Source organism: Coturnix japonica, chromosome 27 (assembly GCF_001577835.2).
Source record: "Coturnix japonica isolate 7356 chromosome 27, Coturnix japonica 2.1, whole genome shotgun sequence".
Taxonomy (NCBI): Eukaryota; Metazoa; Chordata; class Aves; order Galliformes; family Phasianidae; genus Coturnix; species Coturnix japonica.
The window spans coordinates 762400-778961 of NC_029542.1; the positions used below are offsets into that span (position 1 = coordinate 762400).

At 50.6% G+C, this 16562-nt stretch overlaps 1 protein-coding gene across 1 annotated transcript; it reads right to left on the bottom strand.

The window, feature by feature from the left end:
* Positions 1-740: 740 nt before the first annotated feature.
* On the bottom strand, positions 741-16550 carry EFTUD2 (elongation factor Tu GTP binding domain containing 2). Its single transcript, XM_015885469.2, has 28 exons — positions 16413-16550; positions 15833-15938; positions 15424-15589; positions 15183-15261; positions 13897-13972; positions 13562-13627; positions 13325-13360; positions 12345-12435; positions 11976-12058; positions 11362-11528; positions 10660-10784; positions 8973-9036; positions 8517-8607; positions 7990-8125; positions 7582-7709; positions 6894-7087; positions 6429-6540; positions 6088-6228; positions 5792-5893; positions 5491-5573; positions 4390-4476; positions 3996-4122; positions 3316-3403; positions 3004-3122; positions 2447-2541; positions 2048-2201; positions 1386-1493; positions 741-1296 (listed from the first exon to the last, which is right to left on the bottom strand). The coding sequence occupies exons 2-28, from the start codon at positions 15935-15937 to the stop codon at positions 1201-1203; spliced, it is 2919 nt and encodes a 972-aa protein (XP_015740955.1). The 5' UTR covers position 15938; positions 16413-16550; the 3' UTR covers positions 741-1200.
* Between the last annotated feature and the right edge of the window lie 12 nt (positions 16551-16562).

Below are 16562 nucleotides of genomic sequence, written 5' to 3' on the forward strand. Positions count from 1 at the left end.
TCCCAGCTGATGGTCCCACTGCAGAGGGGCCCCCACTGCTATGACTGTGCACCTCATGGTCCTGCTGCCCCACTGCTGAGCCCCAATGAACTCAGGCCATGCACAGAGCCCTGCTCCCAGACCCCTATACTGCCATGCCTCAGTTTACCACTGCACCACCCCACGGGCAGGCAGACAGGGAGGAACCCCACAGCCCCCCACCCCACACATATTCCCCATTCCCATTGAATGACCGCATCCATGGAAAATTCCCACTCCGTGCGCATTGCCGGCTGCTGCAGGTCAATGTTTTCCAGCTGGGCTCCCACTGGGAGCAGCCCGTATGAGAACTGACTGCTTCCCACGCTGCCGGCCCCGTCCTGCACCCAATTGGGGTGTGCAGGGATATGGGGTGGGCAGATATGGGGCGATGATGGGGGGCTGCCCATAGGGCGACTCTGCACAGTCCCCAGAGCCAGAATCCAGGCCCAGAGCACAGGGCTGAAGGCAGAGCTGTGTTGGGAGGATGATGGATGTCACCCCCCCCCCTCCATTCTCCAGGGACATAGAGCTGATGTAATAGAGCTGAGCCCTCTGGACCCCCTGGAAATGCAGCAGCAGGACAAAGCCAAGTGAGAAAGGAACAGTCCTACATGACTTGTCTTGGTTGGGACATAGTGACAAAGACATAAAGCAGTGCTGGGATGGAGGAAATAGGGGCACTGCCCCCTCTGCCTTCTGCCAAAGGGATCAGACTGAGCTCCGGGTGTAAGTTTGCATTCAATGTTTAGCAGGATTCCAAAAACACGTACAAAAATAAAGGTAAAAATCCAGACTTGCCCCTTTTCCTGGGGAGGTTGGTAGGAACAGCCCCATCCCCAGCACTGCACCTAAGGGAAGGCAGAGCACCCACGGGCAGCATTACTAAAGGCAGGAGCTGACCCAGCAACCTCACACCCCAAGAGTCCAAACATTCAACTCAAGTTGATGCGTTGCAGCCCAGACCACATCTGTGTGCCTGCAGAGAGAGGAGCTAAAGGGAAAACAACCTCCTCACTGCACACAGGGCTCTGATAACACATAAAGCATCGGTGTGGGGCTGAGAATGTGGTGCACAAACACCCCAAGGGGTTTCTCCAGCCATACAAGAGCAACCTGAGGAGCCCTGAGAGGTGGGAAGCGCTGGGCCCACTGGGCTCCCTGGGCTCAGCAGGGATGTGTTCACATGGGGTAGTTGAGAACGACGTCTTGCTTGGCCAGCTCCAGCAACATGGGGTCATCGAAGAACTTGCTGATGCTCACGTCCTCGCTCAGGCCCTGCGGAGTAACCCAAATCTGTGTCATTCCACTGCATGCCACAACCCACACAGCCCTCCTGGCAGAGCTCCCGTGGATCCCAGACGTACCTTCCTGCGTCGGGTCTTAATCATGAACTCCCTGGCCAGATGTGGGGCCGGCTGAGGCTCCAGGGGGCGGATGACGATGCTTTTGTCCAAAGGGTCACCAGGCACAATCTGCAACAAGACCACGGCTGAGAACAACACTGGGAGCTCCAGGAGAGCCTGAGCTTCAAAGGGAAACATGCACGGGCCCCACGGACACCCCCAGGTGTGACAAAGCCCCAGTGTGGCATCTGTTCTCAGGTAGGGAGAAAGAGTCACATTGCCACCAATTCTGTGGGAAGTCACTCAGAGTGTGGCTCCAAAGCTTTTCCCTGAGAGCCAAAGCTGAAGGGTGGCAATCACAGCAGAACAGCAAGTCTAAGCCTTGAGCCCCCCGAGGTGCAGAGCTCAGTGCACCAAACAGCACCCAGCAGAGCACACCTTCCACTCAGGCACTGAGGGACCCTTGAGCTCAGCAAGCAGCATTCAGCACTTCTGCTAAGGGGAAATGCTGGGTGACAAGGAGCAAAGCCTCAGGCTTCTGGCAGCAGACACTTGGTGCACAAAGCCCCCACCAGCTCCAAATGCCCGCACTGGAGATCTCTGAGATGTTTGGGCTGCCCTGTGTAAGCTGCAGCACTGAGCACAGCCTGATCTGCCATCCCCTCCTTCCCAGTAGGACTCACCTGCCAGTGGTGGAAGACAGACAGTGAGAACGCCTGTCCCTGTGTGTGGGTCCTCAGGTCTGTCTCGAAGCCGAAGGAATCGATGGCGGGGATGAAGGCTTTGATGGTGTACAGAGGGGAGCCTGGGATCGGAGCGTCCTGTGTCACGTGGCCTCTGTCAGAAAGTCAAAACATTCCTTTTCCTACATGTCCCATTTTATTGCTCCTTTCCAACACTCCAACAGCCCCAGGCACAAAGCAAAGCACTGCATGTGGTGTTGGACATCCCCTCCCCACACAGCACAGCAGACAGATTTTGCCCTCTCCCCTCATTTCCACATCAGCCCCCCCTTCCAAGGGACTGTAGAGGTCTCTACCACCCAGGCAAGCAGCTGCTGCTTTGCACTGATGGCAGCTCACCTGCGCCGTGCCAGCACAGTGTACACGGCGGACACGCAGTCAGCTGGGGCCTGCACCTCCACAAAGTAGTAGGGCTCCATCAGACGAGGGGTGGCCTGGGGGCACAAAGGCAAACAGCAGATGAGCCTACAGCAGCATCAATGTGCTGCAGCACACACAGGATCAGAAGCTGCCAAACAGCTCAAACACAGCACCCAAGTGGGGATGAGAGGGTTCCTGCTGCCCCTCCAGTGCCTGAATGAACCCCAACAAACAGGAGCTCTGTGCTTTCCTCCTCCTGCCCACGTTGATGTGTTCCCTCTTCACATTCCCACCTTCCCCAGCAAGTCTAACACTTGCACAACAGGAGGCAGCAGATGCAGGCAGGCTTCCAGCCAGGCTGGAACGTGACCACTTGTTAAGCCTGTGTGCCAGCCTGAAAGGGCACTGCAAACAAGGCAGTTTAAACCACCATCCTTGTGGCAGATGCTGCAGCACACGTACAACCTGTGCTCACTGGAGCCTCTCAGCCATCACTGCACGAGGCTCAGTTTTTGCCATGCACACACAGTGCTCACCATCAGGAAAGCTGAGTACACAACCCTCCGTGCCGTCGGGATGATCTGACCTCCACCTCGGTGCAAAGGCTCCTGAGCAATCACTGCGTCCAGGATCTTAAACTTCACATTGCGGATCACTGAGGAAAGGAAGAAACAACAGCAAGTGATCTTAGCAGCTGCCCTTTGCCATAGCAGCACCAGCCATGCATCCCCAAAGACTCTGAGCACAGGGGTCGCAAAAGAGATAGAGCCATCAGAGAAAGTTCAGCCATCCACTTAAAGATGGTAGAATTCATTCATCAGCCCCATTCCTACACAGGTTCTACTTACATTCATCACAGAGAGGCCCTTCCCTGGTCCCCCACTGAAATCCCTGCACAATGCTGTCCTTCACGGAGCCCAGCAGCGCCTTGTCCACCTATGGACAGAGACAAGGCAGGATCAGATAGACCCCAGTGTTTAACAGTTGTTTATTAGATGAGCAGCCATGTTCTTCTGCACCCTCCTCACAGCTCTGAATCATCATCTTTAAGAGTTTGACATCTATAGTCAGAAGTGAAGAGTGCCTATTTTGGTAATCCTTAAAGACAGGCCGTTCAGTTCTGAGGGTGCTGGCCCAAACTGCGGACTGACAGTTCACCAGCTTTGATATGAGCATAGAGGAAGAAGCTCAATGTATCTGAGACATGACAAACCAACAAGCACTCCTACAGCATTAGAACCTTGCTGCAGGTCCTGGAAGGAACTGCCACCTCTGGACAGAACAGAATAAACATTTCATAGTTTCATAGTTTCATAGTTTCGTGCGGGTTGGAAGGGACCTTAGAGATCATCGAGTCCAGCCCCCGGGATTCGAGCCTCTGTGTAGCAGAGCGGCACTTCTACCACTTGCGCCACAGGGGGGATTCGAACCCCGGGCCCCAGTGTTGCAAGGCGGCGTCTTTAACCACTGCACCACCGGGGCACACAATATATTTCACTCCAATATAACCCCTGTGCCTGTTCCTCACCTCTGAGGGCAGAGTATCATCTACCAGGATGTTTGGGCCAGTGGCATCCGGCCCGAAGGCCCAGATGGAACGGGCAGCCAGCAAATCCCAGTCGTATTTGGTCTGGAAGAATTCACCCAGCTTCTTTCTGATGGAAGAACAGAAGGAAGTTTAGGAAAGCAGAGTCTGATCTGCACTCAGAAAGTAAGTATTTATAAACCTGCTCCACATAAAAACAGCCTCAGCTTTTTACACGAAGCAAACTGTTTGCTGGGCCAGGATGCTCCTGGACTCACTGGTGCACCCAGGATCCCTGCCTGGGAGCTGCTGACTGATCCTTGTGGATCCCAGTGCTCCCTACTTCCCCAGTTATTTCCCTCCAGAAAGATCCTTGCTCCCCCCAGACTGTCCATACCTGTTCCACGTTATTTGGACCACTTCATTTTCAATGTCCTCCGCAAGTCCCTTCTCCAGAGGTTCAGCAATCATCGTGATCTTGTTCCTGAGAAGAGAGACAGTTGCAATTAGTCCACAGAATGACAGAAATGGGAGTAATTGGCAGGACCTCGGGGACTGTGCAACACAGCCAGAGAGATGAAGCCATCCGTGTCTTTCAGCATTACTGTTGTGCTTGTAAAGACAACCCACGCTGCTAACAACTGCTCTCTGAAGTCTGCTCACCTCCAGCAGCAGATTGCTAAGGGACAGGAGTGGCCCCCATCCCTCCCTGCCAGATGTCCAGAGCTCATACTGGCTGCATAAGGAAGTGTCAGACATAAGGGATGTTGCTTTGGACAACGCCACTCACATGGGAACGTTGGCCCTATAGCACGTCACTCCACCTGCCCTGCACCTCTAAGACAGTCTGAAGAGCAAAACCTGTCTGTTCCCAAAAACAAGACTTCCAGCCACAGTATTTCAGTAGAAAAGAAGGCAAGAATTACCAGAAAGCACAGTGGAATACAGGAAAACTATCTCCATTGTATGATAGATCACCATTTCCATGAAAACTCAGGCATTACAACATGCTGTATTACAACATACTTTCATTCTGGTTATTCAATCTATGATTCCATGCCAGGCCTCCCTCCCTCCAACATGCACATCTCCTAACACCTTGCTGGAGCATAAAGACAAGACGGGGTTGTAAGGCACCAGAAAGGAGTATATTAATTTCAAGATTAAGATGAAACGTTTCACAAGTTTTGTGGAATCACTGAAGGCAGTAATGGGCTCTTTGGCAGTAATTGGCTCTATGATCCCAATACACCTCCCAGTCTTGAAAATGACAGAGAACTGCTGAGAGGGTGTGAAATTCAGTTAAAGGAGAATGTGGATCTTTCTTCTATTCCCTCCATTCTGAGCTCACAGAGAACACAGAAACATCTGTGGGACTCAGTGTGTTACTGGGGCTCAGCAGATGGAAGGCTGCCACTTGCCTGGGAGCAGCCCCCTAAGAGAACCCATCCACTGCCTGTCCCCACTGACTGCTCCCATGGCTGCCCTGGGCTCTTACTTCTTATTGGGAGTCTCAGCAAAGCACTTCAGGGAGGACGTTTCCACCACTGTCTCACAGAACGTCACGACCGGATCAGCGACCTGGAACAACAGCATCAGGTTTGTAGAGGGAGTTTGTATTATTTAGATTGACACAGAAGCCCCTCTTACAATATTGCAACAACCTCAGCACAGTGAGGAGGAACCAGAGGCAGACAGTCACCCTGTCAACTGTGCAAGGTTTATTTTCCCATCCTTCTGAGTTTGAAGGACAAAACCCTTCCCCAGCTGGGAAACACCCCCTCCTCCCATTTCCTCACCTTGATATCAATCTCAGAATACATCTTCCGCAGATCATGCATCACGCAATCCAGATAGAGCTCCCCTGTCCCCAGGATCACATGTTCTCCAGACTCTTCCACCTGAAAAACAAGAGAAGGGTTCAGTTCACAGCATTATTGCTCACAGGTCCTTGTCTTGCAGGGCCCCATATAAACCTCAGGATTTACCAGCATTAAAAAAAAACCCAGAACAAACAAAACATCCCCCAGTTAAACTGATTTGTTCTTAAGATCAGCCTATGAGGTATCCCAGAGCACACATACACCAGAAATACCTTTGTGGTAAGCGATGGGTAGCTCTTGTTGACTTTGCGGAGACCATCCAACATTTTGGGGAGCTCAGAGGGGTTGACTGGCTCTACTGCTATTTTGATGACAGACGTAGTGTTGAACTTCAAAGGGCGGAAGATCTGAGCCTGGAATCAAGTAAGGACAAAGAGCTTTGCATCATAGATGGACCTTGGGGTCTAACAGAGCATCTGAGTTGTTCTCCTTCCACTGTTGGCTCTTGTACCCCAGCCCTTGTCTTTATTTAATCTCACCACCTCAGCTTTTAAGATACATTCCAACACCCTAAATTCCTGCAGGGCTGAGTGACAGCAGGCGCACACAGTACCTCCTCATTGCCTCGTGGCTCCGTGACAGTTGCAGTCTTCACAATGGGCTGGTCCACTCCTTCTATCAGCACCCAGTTGCCAGCAGGAACACGGTTAACCTCAATGTGATACCTAAAAGGTGTGGGAGGATGACAGAACCATAGAGCAGTGTGGGTTGGAAAGGGTTTTTAAAGATCATTTGTTCGTTCAGAAGCCAAGATCTCCCACCAGATCAGGTTGGTCAAGGTTCCATGCAATTGACTTTGAATGCTTCCAGGGATGGGGCACCTACAACTTCTTTGGGCAGCCCATTCCAGCATTCAGCCACCCTCACAGTACAGAAATTCTTCCTTATATCTAAATTAAATCCACTCTTATTACTGTACCTCAGGCCGCTGACAGCACCGTCCTCCTCCCTGTCTCTGACAGCAATGACTCCCAGTGACTTCTCTCAAAAACCAACACCTTGTCAGAGCTCTCCCTACCTCGCAACTGAGATCCAGAGGCGTCCAACAGTGCAGATCTGGGAATCCTCCTCATCCTCCAGGGTGTAATTCTCTCCCAGGACCTTCACAGGCTGCCCAGCATGGATGGTACCGCTGAGCACTCGGCCAAAGGCATGGAACTGAACGCCGTCGTCTGTGCTGTACATTTTTGTTGTGTGACACATCAGAGGACCCTTCCCATGGAAAAGAAAGAAACCATATTCAATAGACAGCCAGAAAACAGACACAGACCTGGTAGGACCTATGGATACAATTGGATCGAAGAGATGGAACATAAAAATACTTCTTGTGACTTGCTAATATAGCATTATTTTTATCAGCCTCATGCAGGAGGTTGGAGAGTGAATAAAACTTCATGGAAAAGAGACAAAAGGCAGCAAAAGGACACAGAATCACCCTGCAGCGCCCACATGCTCCAGAGTCCTGACCCAGACTCTTGTTCTGAACACTGTCAAACAGTTCTATCTCCCAAGGGCTGCCCTGACAGGCACTAAAGTTTCTCAGAGTGAAGAGATTTGTTTCAGTATCGGATGAGAGGTTTCAGAGTGCTGGAAGTCAAATCAGTGCAGATGGCTGTCCAGGAGGCAGCTGCTCTGTCAAGGCAGTGAAAGGGGGGTGTATTTGCCACATTTTGGATGCTCAGAACAAAATAAAAGAGCTTCCTTACGTCAGGGTCACATTCACTCATGGCCTCCCCAAGATCGGAGTCAACGCCACCAGTGTAGGTGTGTTCGATTTTTGTCTTGGCTCCCAACTTTGGGGAGGGAATATGCTGCACACACATGTCCACAAAGCCTGAAAAAGTAATACATCGTGATCAAGCAGGGTAGAAGAAAAATAAAATGTACCCCAATAAACATAACTTAAACCCAACTGCAGAGCACCCACAGTAAGGGGAAGATGTGAGCAGCATCTCAAGCTGTTCTTTGAGGAAACAGTTTGTATTTTATACACGGAAAAACAAAGCTGAGAAAGGAATCTGTGCAAGCTGACACTCTGTGTTTGCATTACAGCCCTTAGACTCCGTCCACATGAGGGTAAGCCATTGGGAACATTGTGGCTGGGAAGGATTTACCTGTGAACTCCCCAAAGAACTTCTTGCAGACAAGTCGTAGGAGCGGTCGAATGTTCAGTTTCAATTCCTCTTTGGTCAGGTGGATGCCAAGTTCATCCAGAGTGCGAGGCAGGGTCGTGTCCACATCCCCCACCACCTGCAGGATGACAGGCACCACTGTTGGCTCTGCTGCAGGTGCCCAAGTCCCAGGCTCCTGGGTGCAGCTGAAGGCCCCGAATGTATTGCCAGGTATTGCTCTCAGCCTTGCTCACACAACTGAGCTCACACAAAACAGGCTGGGCAGCTCATTTTATCACTTGGCTGCTATCATAGCACATTACAAAGAGCAAAAGCAGTTCTAACTGCACAGACATAGGGCCATATCTGCAAGGAATAGCTGTAAGGAGAAGTCCATCACCTCTATGCATGCTCAAACCCAGAAATGTGTGAAGAGTCCCGCAGGCATCACACACCACCACCACCTAGTGACCACTCAGTCCTTGCAAGCTCATGGTCTGGAGCTGCAAGAATAACAAACCACCATGTACCTGAGCCAAGATCTTGTACAGGGGCTCAAGAATGAACTCCACAAAGCTGCGCTGGGAGCTGCTGGTTGGGGCCTTCTTAGTGAACTTCCGCCTGTTGGTAGACAAAAAGAGAGCAGTGAGCAGCAAGCACACAAGCAACTGGCATCAACCTGCACACAGCCACTGCTCTTCTTGAGTTATCTACCCCTCCCAACCTCCCTGGGAAGCACTCAGGGATAATGAAGCCACTCTTACTCCAAACAAGGGTCAGAAGAGCTCTTTGCTCCCATTCATGATTCAGGAGAACATGGAATCATATCAAGCAGGAGGACTGACCCAACCTTTCCTCCCACCACAGGATCACAGGGCAGCTCAGGCTGGAAGGGACCTCAAACGGTCATCCAGTCCAGTTTACAGAGGAGGGAGAGGAAAAAATAAACAGGAACAAAGTAACAGACACCTCAACAGGCCTCTTACGTTTTTGGGTTGAAGTAGATGTCACCCCAAAGCCGCTTTGCAAACTCCTGATAATTGATATCACCTGAAAGGAAGAAGCAAGAATAAGAGACACAGTATTTCTCTCATTTTGGAGATCTTTTTGCCCTTTAAAGTGACCCTGAGGTTTTGGTGCAATGCTGGTGAGTGAACACTTGGTCCCCATTCAGTGTAACTGACTAAACCCTGAACTGGGGCAGCTGGGCAGAGAAGTGGCCAGAAAACAGCCCTGTGAGGACTATTGCAGCAGCAGCCCCCAGGAGCACTGTGTGTTTGCACATCTCCCTCTCAGGAACAATTCAGCTGTCCTGATCACACACGAGGTTACAGCTGAGAGGAGTCAGACTCAGCTCTGCAGGAACCCAGTTACATCTGCTTCATTTTTCCAACCAGTAACACCATGACCTGACTGCGCGGTGCCAAGGTGCTGGGATGGCTGACACCCTGACGGCTCAGCGCAGCATTTTCTGCCTTGCTGAACACCTCCAGGTTCTTGTTTGAGCTGAGCTGATGCATTAAGTGCATTTCCAAGTGCTGAAGGAACGGTGCTTGGCTGTCATGGTGGATTTACAAATAAAAAGACAGCGGTTGTAATTTACAGTGGTTTCCAAACAAGCTTTTGCTGTGGGCAGATGTGCAGACATAAGAAATTTCAGGGTGGCTGCAGTTCTGACAGTTAAACCACCATAACTCACGGTACTGGAAGAGTGGTGGCTGCAATCAAAATCCCTGGTGACCACCGCCGGATGTTACTGACTTAAGTACCATTCAGCTCATGGATGATGACACCTCCCACCGACTGCACTGAATGCTTTATCAGCCTCCAAAAGCAGGGGGGTACCATCTTGCGTTCACTCTGCGATGCCCAGGGAGCTCATTTATTTCTCCAAACTGATGAAGGTGCACAATAGCCCTGAAATATCAGTCTTTGACCTCTACAACTTCGTCCTCCCTCAGGCCAACTTCTTTGCGAGAGCTGATCTACAACATTCCTACAGATCACCCCAAATCCCCCAACGTGGAACTTCAGAACTTGGCTGGATCGCTGACTAATGCAAGCAGTGCAAACCAAAGGCTCCTCTTTTACAAGGGGCAGATTGCCTCGAGGGGCACCAGGGGAACAGAAAATTAAATCAAAGGCAGAAAAAGATGGTTTCTTAAAAAAGATCGAAGGGCAAGAGTGCAAAACCTCGTGGGCTGAGCTCTGCCTGGCTGCAGCTGAACCTCAGACTTGGGATTCTACTGGGAAAAGGCAGGCAGAGCTTAACAGCTTCACTGCTGCACTGTCCAGGTATATGGATTGCAAGGCACAACGCTTGTCTTCAGCCTCCAGCTGTTTCTTCTGATTAAGGGTATACATAAAACAACAACTTCTGACTCCAGAAATATTTATCAGGAGAAACTATTTACCTAAAAACAAGTTAGAACCGTATTTTTGCTTTTTACCAGCATGGAAAGGCTATAATAAACAGTCTGCAGTCTACGAGACTATAATAAAGTCACTCGGGGCTCTGATCTGCAGTACCTCTCAATTTCCTGAAGTTCAAGTGTGCATAAACTGGCCGCATAGATACGCAGTGAAAGCTGAAGCAGAATAGCTTAGAAAGCCTCAACAAAAAGGTTAGGAAATGAGATGTTAAAGCATGCAAGGTTTCTGGATAATCCTCACCATATGTGTCTGCATAAATCTTTGCAAAAGATCCCAGCGTGAAGCAGATGCTGTACTGTGAGCTGGAGAAACACACGTTCCCCAGAAGGGGAGACAGGACGAGGTTCTCGTCGGTGGAATACATGCTGAGAGGAGACAGGATTTGGAGACAAGGGGAAAAAAAAAACAACATAAATCAATGCTACAAACCAGCTCACATCTATTTCCCACACCAAATAGCAGCAGGGGACAGGCAAGCAGTTTAAACTGCCTGGATCATTAAAAGGTGGGCGGCCAGGTGGCATGGAGGGGCTCCAGTGGTGTGGGGAGAAACCAATGCTTGTGGGGTGCTGGGGCACAGGGCACTATGACCCTACTGCTGGGCTGGAGCTCATTTGGGATTTGGGGAAGAGAGAGAGCAGGCAGTGGCTGGGCTGTGGGATGGGGCTGCTCCGTGCCTCAGTTTCCCCTCCACAAGTGTGGAGGTGCACATTTGTGTGGGGATGCATGTGCACATGTGGTTGTGCATGGGTGCAGGTGCCAGTGTGCATGGGTGAGCTCACATGCACACAGCTGTGCAATGCCCATGTGCTCAACAAGGTGAGTGTGCAATCAATGGGCTGCAAAAGCTCTTGTGTGGGGCCTCCCCTGCTGCTGCCTACTGCCCTGGGGGCACCCACCCACCCACAAACCCACACACCCATTGTGGGCTCCCATCCGAACCTGATCAGACCATTAACTTCATCCACGATATGTCGGAGTTTGTAGTAAGCATCTGTAGGGGGCAGCTTCAGCTCCAGGATCAGGCGGTCTATTTTGTTGATGCACACAGTCACCGCCAGCCGTTCCTGCACTGCGTGCTTGATCAGCCTCTCTGTGTTCAGCATCACCTGCAGGGAAATGAGCACCAGCACCCCTAGCAAAAGCCCTCTGCAAAATGCTATGTAGGGCATGCCAGGCAGTGACCCTTACATACAGGGCTGTAGCCCGTAGGAAAGCCTCAGCTGAACCATCAGTGATCATCCTGAAGTTTAAAGTAGGTGATAGCTCAACTGAATTGCTTGAATTCTACCCCTCAGACATCTCTGATATAAATAACCTGCCCAATTTTACATATAGTGGTGATGCAAATAAATCAGATATGAGCCTACAGGTCACATGTTATGACAGACCTGGAAATAAGAGCACAAGGACTGAGTCCCAGCTTTGGCTGATTCTCAAAGTGACCTCCAAAAAGCCTTCAGCACTGCAAGCTGAGCCCACCCCCTTTGTGATAAAGCAGGGTCAAAGCTCTGGTGTGAGCTCAGAATGAACCCCCAGGAGAAGCTGACACTCACCCCCTCAGCTGCGTCGATGAAAAGCACAACGCCATCCGAAATGCGAAGGCCAGCTGTCACCTCGTCAGAAAAATTGACGTGACCTTCAGAAAGCAAACAGGAATGAAAGAGAAAGTGAGAATGAGAGTAGTCTTAAACCTGAGTGCAGGTTTGGGGCTGTCCCTCGGCTCTGGTCACTGACACCCAGCAAGGCAGAACACAGCTGCCTTCCCCTTAAAATTTGGCCTCAGTTTCAACACATTGATCTGCTCCCATCAACAGCACTACCCAGAGGAGCACAGAGAAATGAACATGTGCTCATAGATCTGCTTTACACATCCAGCTGCCTTCAGCTAAGTGCACCCCGAAACAGGATTTGCAGGATTATACCTGGGGTGTCAATGATGTTGAAGAGAAAAGACTTTCCTTTGGTGTCTGGAAGCACAATGGTCACTGGTGTGCTCTTGATCCCCACTCCCCTCTGAAACACAGGAAAGCAGGATTAGTGGTTAAAGGAACGAAATGAAAAATTCCCAGATAAAAGATGAAGGAGGAAGAATCCATCAGAAGGACGGAGGGAAGGAAGCATCCCTCCAGCCCAACCTCCTGTACTCAGATCACTGCGCTGTGCAGCCCAGCTCCTCCTTCCATACTGGTGCAGACTGGTAAGCCACCACTTCAGGGCCACGCAACCCAAGTCTGATTACAGCTAAGGAAATACAAATGCCAGAGGCAGAAGATCTGTATTTTTCTGCATTTTCACTCCTCTGCTATTAAGTTATGCCTCAGCACATAAGATTCAATCACACAGAGCGTAAAGCACAGCAGTAAGATGAAGAGAAAGAGAAGCTCCCCAGGACTGCTCTGGTCACGGCAGCATTCAGTGCATAGGACTGGATGAAATCCCCACCCATGCCCAACTACATACAATCAAAGCACCCAGCTACAACTTCCCACCACAGGAAGCCTTGCAGAAATGTGTGCATTTGCAATTACAGTTTTTCTCCTCTTCCAGCACTGCTATGAATCCCTTCCACCTCCTTCCCCACATGGTTCACACACATGTTGTGATATTACTGATGTGGATTAACAGGCTACATATGTGTTACAATAAAACTGGTGTGGATTTTCAGCATCACATAGGTAGATAAAATCATACATGGACATGAGGGCTGCAGTAAATGAGAGACAGTTGGACAAGGGATCTGGCAAAACAAGACGAGCAGCTCATTTTCCTGATACAGAAAACAATTGAGCTGAAGAAGGCACATAAAGATGATGAGATGGAAGAAGAAGGAACGGTAAGTAATTGTGAGTAAAGCATGAGGCAGCTGGGTGAAGTCAATGTTTGTCCTACAGGGCTCACTTACCTCCTGCTCTGTGAACAATATATCAGTATAGCAGAGCTGCAAAGACAAAACAAGAGTCAGAATCTCACGGTTTTGCACTGAATGCTGTGTTTGAAGCATGTCGTGACAGCTGCTTGCATGGCAAATGACAGAACTGGAATGAGGGCTGCACTCTGGTTTTCCAGCCCTTCATTCTGATCACAAAACCACATTTCCCCCACACATTCCGAGGCAGGAACAAGCCCACAGCTCACTTACATCCTGGTCGTAGCGCTTCCTGATTTCTGGGTGCGTCTGCTCTATCAGGCAGTCGACAAAACAAGTCTGAAAAACACCAAACCAAGGGAAAAGAGATGGGACTTTGTTCAAAGAGATAAACAGCAGCATAATCCCAGCCCTCCCACGGGGCGCATAGAAAAAGGGGGTACAGAAATACTTCCACATGACGGAGAGAAAAGCCAGGAATAACTGCAGAGCAACAGGAGCAGGAGAGAAGGCTGCTGCAGGGATTGGGGGGTCAAAAGAGCAGCAGTCAAAGTAAGGAACAGGGAGATCGTTACTGCTACCCAACGCACGTGGGATATTCACACTACCTTGCCGTGGTGAAGGTGCCCACACAGAGTCACATTCCGAATCAGCTCGGAGTTGTCCATCAGATCTGCCAGGAAACTGGAGGGATGAAGCACAAAAGACTGTTGGAGGCTTCTGCTGTGTCTAAGAAAAGTAGGCGCCGCTTTGCACCCAAGGGCCCCTCTGAATCCTCTCCAAACTTTCATGCCCTGCGGAGGAAGAATCCCACTCTGCAGATGGGGAGGACAAGAGAGTTGGAGTCCTGGACAGATGGCAGTGGGTGGGAGGAGACGGAGTTGGTAAAACTGCAAGAGATTAAATACTCCGAACGCCTTTCTTCTCTTCTAGACAGTATTAGAGCAACTCGGAGGAGGAAACGCTTCCGCTCCAATGGTGGCAGGTAGTCAACCAAACCACAGAGGTGGATAACAACACCCCACACACTTTTAAAAGGTAACCACAGGGTTCCACAGACTATTAATTCTAACTTGCAGGTCTTAATTCTGGTTTTCAGGTCTTAAAACACTGATGTTCCCAGGGACCCAAGGAACAGTCATAGAACTTAAATGGTTTTTAATCACCAACGAGATGGGACTGATGGGCTGGTCACTTCTGCAGAGATCCCAGCCAAAATGGAACTGAGAGCCTAAATTAGCAGCTACTCTTCAAAATAATGGGAAGCTATCAGCCAAGGATCGATTATTATGGATCTGCGGATAGTAAGTCCGGTCAAATAATCTCCTTCTTCAAAAACACTTTAATTTTCACTTATGAAGCAGGCTTTTTAGCATACAACATTTTGATTAAGAGCTTAAAAAACACAGAAATCGATAGGAATACAAATTAAATGCTTGCCTATTGGTCTTAAACCAAGGCTAAATGTGAAATCAATAGCGAGCTTGCAGGTTTCTGGTTAAGTCCCACTGGGACTTCTGCGTGGTCCCATCCAAACCATTGACATCAAGGAAGAGCAGGAGTTAGAATTAATTACTGATGGAGTAAACAGAGGACAAAGGGATCAGAAAAATAATAGGAAATGCACCGTGTTGCCTACGAGGATGGCAAAATAGCTGTAAAATAGCTGGCCTTGTGCTTTTCTTCCTCTTCTTTTTGGTTCAGACTCAGGGAGCCAGCTGTACTTGCTTATATTGCTGCTGTTAGTAAGAACAAACCCAGTGCCCCCCTGTAAGCTCCCGCCTCCATATAGATCACCCCTCTGCCTCCCCACCCTGCCTGTAAGCAATGAGAAGTGAGGAAATTGCAGCACAGATGGCCTGAAACAAAGCTTCAAACTCTGCACATCACTTACTCCATCTCATAGACAGTGACTGGTAACGTCTGTTCCATCAAAGAGAACTTCTTGGTTTTCACAGGTTTAATAATAGGCTCTGAAAACAAAAGAAAGAACAATAAAACACTGTTATGGGTGACCTGAACCCAGCACCTCCAAACATCGAATGGGGATTTTCCGCAGACAAAAAACACAGCTTTGAATTGACAGATTCTCTTCCTATGGGGGGACCAAATGAGATGATTTAAACCCCACTCACCAGTGAGAGGCTGCGTGTCCTCCTCCTGCACTATGGTCTCCACTTCAGGCCCATAGACCTCCTCAGCAGTGGGGTAATACTTCTTGTCCTCATGCAGCACCACCTCCATCCCAGGGTGGTCCTCATCGTGGTCCCCCATATCATCATCATCGTCGTCATCCTCGAGCTGCAACCAACACTCACACTGAGCTGCTGCCAGCACCAAAGTGTTTCATAAGCCTGAACTGTGGCTGGAGGTAAATCTTGGTGTCACACATCAGGAGGAACAGGGAACTGACAGCACAAAGGGCACGCTCCATCCTGCAGAGCCTTCCCTGCAATGGGAGCCAGGCACGGGGCAGGACATGCTTAACACCTGCTGTGTGTGGCTGCACAGCACAGAACAGCCCTGCCACAGCCACGCACTCACCTCATCCAGGTCCTTGGACTCCCGGCCCAACTCATCATCCTCGTCATCAGAGTCCAGCTCTGGCCCGATGTAGTTCCCAAACTCATCATACAGGTCAGTATCCATGCTGGGGGTGAAGAGATGGGGTCAGAGCCGGGAGAACCCCTGGAACTACAACCCAGCCTCAATCCCAGCCCCAGAACCTGACCAAGATCCAGATCCAGCCTCAGTCCCAGAGCCCAAACCGGCCCCATATCCAGAATGGGTCCCACATCCAGAACCTGCCTCACAGCCAGACCCGGCCCCACGGACAGACCCGGCCCCACGGACAGACCCGGCCCCACGGACAGAACCGGCCCCACGGACAGAACCGGCCCCACGGACAGAACCGGTCTCAATACCAGAACATGCCTCACAGAACCTGTCCCCGGTCCTAAGCCCTAAGCCCCAAGGCCCAGGCCCCGGCTCCAGCCCTTAGCCCTGATTTCTTGGCCTCACCCCCTATTCCCTCCCCTTACCCCATACCCCATACCCCATACCCCATACCCCATACCCCATACCCCTGCCCCATATCCCGCCCCACACCCCCCCACTCACTCACCCTCACGTTCCCCGCTCACTCTCCGCCGTTGGCGCCGCCGACAGCGCAGCGGAAGGACCCGGGCTGCCCATGGCGCCTGTCCCGGGCGGTTCGACAGCGGCGCTGCTGCCGGCGCGGTTCAGTCAGGCGCGCCGCGGGCAGCCTCGTTGG